The following is an 8,856-nucleotide window of genomic DNA, read 5'->3' on the forward strand; positions in this document are numbered from 1 at the left end:
TTTTGATGGCAGCATCGACCATTTGTTGGGTTGGTGGATGAGATGGGGCAGCAGAGGGCTTCTTTGCCTTGGCAGCAGCTTTTTTAGGTGCCTTTTTCTCAACAGCGGCAACTGGAGATGCGGTGGCTTCAACTACGGCGGCGTCAGACATGTTTTTGTTTTTCACTTTGATTCACTTCAAGCACTAATATACACTAACACGCGTGTACGTTTATTATATATGATTTTTACCGTTCGAACTAGCTATTCTTGGGTACATCGGAATTATGAGAAGTACATAGTAGTCAGCTACGAAATTTTGTGAATTCTTGTGTGGAAGAGAATAAATTTTTTCACAAAAGTTTTGATAGAATAATTAAATTTATGATGACATAGTAAATATATTTAATTGGAATTTATCACATTTCTCTAGTAGAGATATCCACCTAAATGACAAAAAGAATTTCAATTAATAATATTGAAGGGCTAGAGTATTATAATCTTTTGAGTTGTAAGTTTATAAAAGTGTCATCATAAATTTCCAACTAAATTATATAAATTTTACTATTTTTATTGAAAATTGTATAAAATAAAAAAATTATAGGGAATCTTGATATGTTTTCTTTAAAGAAATACGAAAAAATTATACAATTTGCATAGTTTTCATGGTAAAATATTCAATTATATTATGTCGTCTATGACAGTGGAATTCATCATATTGGGATATTTTCCATGAATAAAAGTTTTTCTGCAAATTAATTTCAAAGCTCAAAACTAAAAATGTTTTAGGAAATTTTCATTCAAAAATATAATAGAAATCACACATTTATACTAAAATATAACATTATTAATAAAAAGTGTCAAATTGTAACGAAAAGTTAAAATAATCGTGAAGGTGTGGTATATCATGTACAGCGATGTTAACAATGTTGAATATAGTTGAAACCATAAAATTAAAATATTTGCAAAAGAAATGAAATGTATATATGAAAAATATTAAAACATCGTAGAAAAAATACATGTCGGATTATAATACCATTTTAACAAAATTTTAAATCGAAATACTATGAATAAAAATTTGCCATAGCTGATATACCACCTCTAGCCAAAGAAGTAAAGTAATTGGCTATTTTTGATATAAAATTTCGCAAAAAAAAAACTAAAAGAATTATAACAGCAGAGGGAATAAATTTAAGTCTAACGACTTTAGGAAATATATAAACAATAAACACCCTAGAAAATTCAAAAATAATCTCCGATTTGTTACGAAAAGTTTGCCATATAGGGTTAGAAAATATTTCATAAAATGTTTGCCGCATTGAATGTAGCATTAGATGAAAATAAGAAACAAATCCTCCTACTTATATCTTTTCTTCTTTTGAAAAAATAAATTAATAGAAAATAAATTGTGAATGAGTACGAAAAAATGGAAATTGTGAATGAGTACGAAAAAATGTAAAACCATTGGAAAGCAAAATCTACATCATATAACAACATTCCCTTCATATCCAACCTAATACAAAAAAAAAAAAAACACAAATGCAATATAGTTTATTGATATCAAATAATAAAGAATAAATTCTTGTCAACTGTAAAGTATTGAAAAAAAATTTTCTCTTTTTATAAAAATATTGTGGTCCTGAAAAGGACCGATTGTTTTTGTAAAAAAAGTTGGCTTTTAATATGTCAAAAATTTAAGCACGTTCTCCACGAATACGTCTGGCCAATTGGATATCCTTAGGCATGATGGTGACACGCTTAGCATGGATAGCGCACAAGTTGGTATCTTCGAATAGACCAACCAAGTAGGCTTCGCTAGCTTCTTGCAAGGCCATGACAGCAGAACTCTGGAAACGCAAGTCAGTTTTGAAATCTTGGGCAATTTCACGAACCAAACGTTGGAAAGGCAATTTGCGGATCAACAATTCTGTGCTCTTTTGGTAACGACGGATTTCACGCAAAGCAACGGTACCAGGGCGGAAACGATGGGGCTTCTTGACACCGCCGGTGGCTGGGGCACTCTTACGAGCAGCTTTAGTAGCCAATTGCTTACGAGGGGCTTTGCCACCGGTAGATTTACGGGCAGTTTGCTTGGTACGAGCCATTTTTCACTTTAATTCTTCACTTCACAAGATATGAACACAAACACTGTCAAAACGTTATTACTTGTGTGCCGAGCATGAACGCGCATATTTATAGAAAAATTGAGCGCGCAAACTGTTAGTTAAGGGTGTGTGTAGGGAAAGATTGAAATATTGTATCTTACAGCTGCCTGTATAAACACGAAGTATACACGAACGAACCCGAGGGTAGATCGTGTCATTAATATTAGTAAGCATTTCAGGGCATTTTTGTATAAATAGAAGCGAAATGAGGCTGGAACAGTATTAGTTCTTGTGCATCATTCGTGAAGTGAAATTTAAAAGTGAAAAATGACTGGTCGTGGTAAAGGTGGCAAAGGCTTGGGAAAAGGTGGCGCTAAACGTCATCGTAAAGTGTTGCGTGATAACATCCAAGGTATTACCAAGCCTGCAATCAGACGTTTGGCTCGTCGTGGCGGTGTAAAACGTATCTCTGGATTGATATACGAAGAAACCCGTGGTGTCCTCAAGGTGTTTTTGGAAAACGTTATTCGTGATGCTGTCACCTACACCGAACATGCTAAGCGTAAAACCGTCACCGCTATGGATGTCGTCTACGCTTTGAAGAGACAAGGCCGCACTTTGTACGGTTTCGGCGGTTAAACATTTTCTTGACGCTATTTGGAGAATATTTAAATACTTTAATACAAAAACAATCGGTCCTTTTCAGGACCACAAAATATATTTACAAAAGAGATCATCTTGTTACAAATTTATTTAATTATTTTAATAATAAAATTTTAAATTTACTTGGTTTAAATAAAATTACAAACATTTGGTTTGCCGTCGGCAAAACATTGTTACTAACCCAATGAAACAATTATGTATGGACTTACCAAAGGCGACTACTATGCTATTTTTCTGCCGTCGGCACTTGAAAAACATGACATACGCTACAAAAGAAAAATACTACGAATGTAATACATACGAAACATATATGCAATTCTCTATATGTCATTTCTCGTCCCATTCCCCAAAGAAAATGATTCTATGATTCTCTTACTCTCTTTTTGCAGAAATCAAAGAAAATGATTCTATGTTGCACTGTACTCGATCCTAGTGTCATTTGTTCTTTTGCGTGACGTTCTTACTCTCTTTTTGCAGAAATCAGTTATGTATGTATTGATACAAACAGCTTTCTCTGTCATCAACTATTTGCAACTTCCCGCTAGAAGTTACGAACACTTACGATCCTACTAGACTTCGGCTTTGCCAAAGCATACAAAAGATACATATGTAGTAAATAATCAGGGTTGATACAGATGAAAATTAAAACACTTCGGCTCAGAAAACGAATGCTCTCTTAATGAAATTGGTGGGAATTTGTTGTTTTTCGATATTAGGAATAAATGGCATTAGATAGGAACAAAATGAAAATATGAAGTGGCGAAATTTTTCGATGCCATGACAGATGAATATCTTCATATAAATTTTTTTATAGTAAATTTTATTGTTACAGAAAGAAAGTATGTATGAAATTATATTGTTTGAAAATATTTTTTCTCTTTTTAAAAATGTTTTGTCGTCCTGAAAAGGACGGATTGTTGAGATACGATGGTCTGTATTTACATTTTCTTGTAGATAATTTAAGCCTTCTTTTCGGTCTTCTTGGGCAAGAGAACAGCTTGGATGTTTGGCAATACACCACCTTGAGCAATGGTGACACCGGACAACAATTTGTTCAATTCTTCGTCATTACGGATAGCCAATTGCAAGTGACGAGGGATAATTCTTGTCTTTTTGTTGTCACGAGCAGCGTTACCAGCCAATTCAAGAACTTCAGCGGCCAAGTATTCCATCACAGCAGCCAAGTAAACTGGAGCTCCAGCACCAACACGCTCAGCATAGTTGCCTTTGCGCAAAAGACGATGAATACGACCGACGGGGAATTGAAGCCCAGCACGATTGGAACGAGACTTTGCCTTTCCCTTAACTTTGCCACCTTTACCGCGTCCAGACATGTTTCAATTGTTTTTTCTTTTTCACTTCACTTCACAAAACACTAATGATAGCGTTTAACTAGTTGTCAGTTCTTTATATACTTTTCGTTCGAGCTATTTAATACATTTGAGGGTTGTTTTGCTGCACGAAGAGGCTCGTTTTCCGCTACCTGAATATCTTGTCCACGAAATGGTACAAATGTGTGCTCATCGCTGCGCACACACAAAATTCTCTTTTGAACAGTGTAAACAGTGTTTGTGTGAAAAAAAAAATAGTGAAAATGCCTCCAAAAGCCAGTGGTAAAGCAGCAAAGAAGGCCGGCAAAGCCCAAAAGAACATCACAAAGGGTGACAAGACCAAGAGACGCACCAAGCGTAAGGAGAGTTATGCCATCTACATTTACAAAGTGTTGAAGCAAGTACATCCCGATACTGGTATCTCTTCAAAGGCAATGAGCATCATGAACAGTTTCGTTAATGATATCTTCGAACGTATTGCCGCCGAAGCCTCTCGTTTGGCTCACTACAACAAGCGTTCCACCATCACCAGTCGGGAAATCCAAACTGCCGTTCGTCTATTATTGCCCGGTGAATTGGCTAAGCACGCTGTCAGTGAAGGTACCAAAGCCGTTACTAAGTACACCAGCTCCAAGTAAATGGCTTTATATTTCGTCGAAAATTTATTTCCTCCACCATCAAAGGCCCTTTTCAGGGCCACAAAAATCATTAAAAAAGAGATTTTCTTTGTTGATCAACTAAAAACAAAATATCTTTATTTTATTTCAATAAAAAAAAAATACATCTTCCATCGAATAATAAGAAATAATTGATTTTCAACTAAGAAAAATTCAATGTTGTAATCTTCATTTTATTAAAATTCTATTATGGCATTTCATTACTATGTCTAACTTCTATTAAAATTCTAATTTGGCATTTCATTACTGTTTCTTCAATATTTCTTCTTTTTATTTTTCTTCATTATAATAACGTCGCTATAATATTTTTCTCAGAGTAAAAGACTTTATTACATTGATCGTATGCATTACTGTAAATGGCGTAGAGTTAAAGGATGTGTGTGTGTGTGAGTTTTGATGATGACTCTATGCGTAGGTACATGAAACCTTTTTTTCTAGAATTCTAATTGCTGTGGTTTATTACCACATCCCAATTGGCTAATCCAGTTTTGGAAAAATTCCCATAAAACATGTGATTATAAATTTCAATTTTACCGTGAAAAATAGATTAAGTACAATGTATATTTATTTAAATAAAAATTAGGTAACAAAACAAAATTGTTTGCATAAAATTTGTTCTCTTTTTCAAAGATATTTTGTAGCCCTGAAAAGGGCTGTTAGATAAACTGCTTTCGAATATCGAAAATAATCATTCTGCCATGAAATAGAAAATTTACTTCTTGGCGGCGGTTTTTTTAGCAGCTGGTTTCTTGGCAGCGGCGGCCTTTTTGGGTTTGGCTGCTGCTACTGTTTTTGCCTTGGGTGCTTTTGGTTTTGTGGCGGAGGCCTTGGCCTTGGCGGCGGTTTTTGCTGGTTTAGCTTTAACTGTACCGGTCTTTTTGGCAGTTTTAGCCTTAGCCTTTTCGGTCTTCTTCTTTTCTGCTGTCTTCTTAGCGGCAGAAGGTTTCTTTGCAGCAGCCTTCTTTTCTCCACTGGCCTTTTTGGGTGCGGCAGCCTTCTTTTTCTTATCACCAGCTGGGGCCTTCTTCTTTTCGGCGCTCATTGCTTTAGACATTTTGAATGAACCAGATGCACCCTTACCTTTAGTTTGGATCAATTTTCCACTGGCAACAGCGCCCTTCAAATACTTCTTGATGAAGGGAGCCAATTTTTGGGCATCAACTTTGTAGGTGCTGGCCAAATATTTCTTGATGGCAGGCAATGATGAACCACCACGTTCTTTCAATGTTTTGATGGCAGCATCGACCATTTGTTGGGTTGGTGGATGAGATGGGGCAGCAGAGGGCTTCTTTGCCTTGGCAGCAGCTTTTTTAGGTGCCTTTTTCTCAACAGCGGCAACTGGAGATGCGGTGGCTTCAACTACGGCGGCGTCAGACATGTTTTTGTTTTTCACTTTGATTCACTTCAAGCACTAATATACACTAACACGCGTGTACGTTTATTATATATGATTTTTACCGTTCGAACTAGCTATTCTTGGGTACATCGGAATTATGAGAAGTACATAGTAGTCAGCTACGAAATTTTGTGAATTCTTGTGTGGAAGAGAATAAATTTTTTCACAAAAGTTTTGATAGAATAATTAAATTTATGATGACATAGTAAATATATTTAATTGGAATTTATCACATTTCTCTAGTAGAGATATCCACCTAAATGACAAAAAGAATTTCAATTAATAATATTGAAGGGCTAGAGTATTATAATCTTTTGAGTTGTAAGTTTATAAAAGTGTCATCATAAATTTCCAACTAAATTATATAAATTTTACTATTTTTATTGAAAATTGTATAAAATAAAAAAATTATAGGGAATCTTGATATGTTTTCTTTAAAGAAATACGAAAAAATTATACAATTTGCATAGTTTTCATGGTAAAATATTCAATTATATTATGTCGTCTATGACAGTGGAATTCATCATATTGGGATATTTTCCATGAATAAAAGTTTTTCTGCAAATTAATTTCAAAGCTCAAAACTAAAAATGTTTTAGGAAATTTTCATTCAAAAATATAATAGAAATCACACATTTATACTAAAATATAACATTATTAATAAAAAGTGTCAAATTGTAACGAAAAGTTAAAATAATCGTGAAGGTGTGGTATATCATGTACAGCGATGTTAACAATGTTGAATATAGTTGAAACCATAAAATTAAAATATTTGCAAAAGAAATGAAATGTATATATGAAAAATATTAAAACATCGTAGAAAAAATACATGTCGGATTATAATACCATTTTAACAAAATTTTAAATCGAAATACTATGAATAAAAATTTGCCATAGCTGATATACCACCTCTAGCCAAAGAAGTAAAGTAATTGGCTATTTTTGATATAAAATTTCGCAAAAAAAAAACTAAAAGAATTATAACAGCAGAGGGAATAAATTTAAGTCTAACGACTTTAGGAAATATATAAACAATAAACACCCTAGAAAATTCAAAAATAATCTCCGATTTGTTACGAAAAGTTTGCCATATAGGGTTAGAAAATATTTCATAAAATGTTTGCCGCATTGAATGTAGCATTAGATGAAAATAAGAAACAAATCCTCCTACTTATATCTTTTCTTCTTTTGAAAAAATAAATTAATAGAAAATAAATTGTGAATGAGTACGAAAAAATGGAAATTGTGAATGAGTACGAAAAAATGTAAAACCATTGGAAAGCAAAATCTACATCATATAACAACATTCCCTTCATATCCAACCTAATACAAAAAAAAAAAAACACAAATGCAATATAGTTTATTGATATCAAATAATAAAGAATAAATTCTTGTCAACTGTAAAGTATTGAAAAAAAATTTTCTCTTTTTATAAAAATATTGTGGTCCTGAAAAGGACCGATTGTTTTTGTAAAAAAAGTTGGCTTTTAATATGTCAAAAATTTAAGCACGTTCTCCACGAATACGTCTGGCCAATTGGATATCCTTAGGCATGATGGTGACACGCTTAGCATGGATAGCGCACAAGTTGGTATCTTCGAATAGACCAACCAAGTAGGCTTCGCTAGCTTCTTGCAAGGCCATGACAGCAGAACTCTGGAAACGCAAGTCAGTTTTGAAATCTTGGGCAATTTCACGAACCAAACGTTGGAAAGGCAATTTGCGGATCAACAATTCTGTGCTCTTTTGGTAACGACGGATTTCACGCAAAGCAACGGTACCAGGGCGGAAACGATGGGGCTTCTTGACACCGCCGGTGGCTGGGGCACTCTTACGAGCAGCTTTAGTAGCCAATTGCTTACGAGGGGCTTTGCCACCGGTAGATTTACGGGCAGTTTGCTTGGTACGAGCCATTTTTCACTTTAATTCTTCACTTCACAAGATATGAACACAAACACTGTCAAAACGTTATTACTTGTGTGCCGAGCATGAACGCGCATATTTATAGAAAAATTGAGCGCGCAAACTGTTAGTTAAGGGTGTGTGTAGGGAAAGATTGAAATATTGTATCTTACAGCTGCCTGTATAAACACGAAGTATACACGAACGAACCCGAGGGTAGATCGTGTCATTAATATTAGTAAGCATTTCAGGGCATTTTTGTATAAATAGAAGCGAAATGAGGCTGGAACAGTATTAGTTCTTGTGCATCATTCGTGAAGTGAAATTTAAAAGTGAAAAATGACTGGTCGTGGTAAAGGTGGCAAAGGCTTGGGAAAAGGTGGCGCTAAACGTCATCGTAAAGTGTTGCGTGATAACATCCAAGGTATTACCAAGCCTGCAATCAGACGTTTGGCTCGTCGTGGCGGTGTAAAACGTATCTCTGGATTGATATACGAAGAAACCCGTGGTGTCCTCAAGGTGTTTTTGGAAAACGTTATTCGTGATGCTGTCACCTACACCGAACATGCTAAGCGTAAAACCGTCACCGCTATGGATGTCGTCTACGCTTTGAAGAGACAAGGCCGCACTTTGTACGGTTTCGGCGGTTAAACATTTTCTTGACGCTATTTGGAGAATATTTAAATACTTTAATACAAAAACAATCGGTCCTTTTCAGGACCACAAAATATATTTACAAAAGAGATCATCTTGTTACAAATTTATTTAATTATTTTAATAATAAAATTTTAAATTTACTTGGT

General features: G+C 34.6%; 2 protein-coding genes across 2 annotated transcripts; both read right to left on the bottom strand.

Moving 5' to 3' along the window:
• Window positions 1-1,673: 1,673 nt before the first annotated feature.
• On the bottom strand, window positions 1,674-2,084 carry LOC142242724 (histone H3). The gene has a single exon (XM_075314283.1). It carries the CDS (start codon window positions 2,082-2,084, stop codon window positions 1,674-1,676), a length of 411 nt encoding a protein of 136 aa, XP_075170398.1.
• Window positions 2,085-7,654: 5,570 nt separating this feature from the next.
• On the bottom strand, window positions 7,655-8,065 carry LOC142242725 (histone H3). Its single transcript, XM_075314284.1, has one exon. The coding sequence runs from the start codon at window positions 8,063-8,065 to the stop codon at window positions 7,655-7,657; it is 411 nt and encodes a 136-aa protein (XP_075170399.1).
• Window positions 8,066-8,856: the final 791 nt, after the last annotated feature.

This window comes from Haematobia irritans, unplaced genomic scaffold (assembly GCF_050003625.1).
Source record: "Haematobia irritans isolate KBUSLIRL unplaced genomic scaffold, ASM5000362v1 scaffold_6, whole genome shotgun sequence".
In the NCBI taxonomy this organism is placed as follows: domain Eukaryota; kingdom Metazoa; phylum Arthropoda; class Insecta; order Diptera; family Muscidae; genus Haematobia; species Haematobia irritans.

Bases quoted from the DNA above. Each gene is read 5' to 3' on its own strand.
- LOC142242724 (XM_075314283.1), bottom strand. From the start codon at position 2,084: ATGGCTCGTACCAAGCAAACTGCCCGTAAATCTACCGGTGGCAAAGCC.
- LOC142242725 (XM_075314284.1), bottom strand. From the start codon at position 8,065: ATGGCTCGTACCAAGCAAACTGCCCGTAAATCTACCGGTGGCAAAGCC.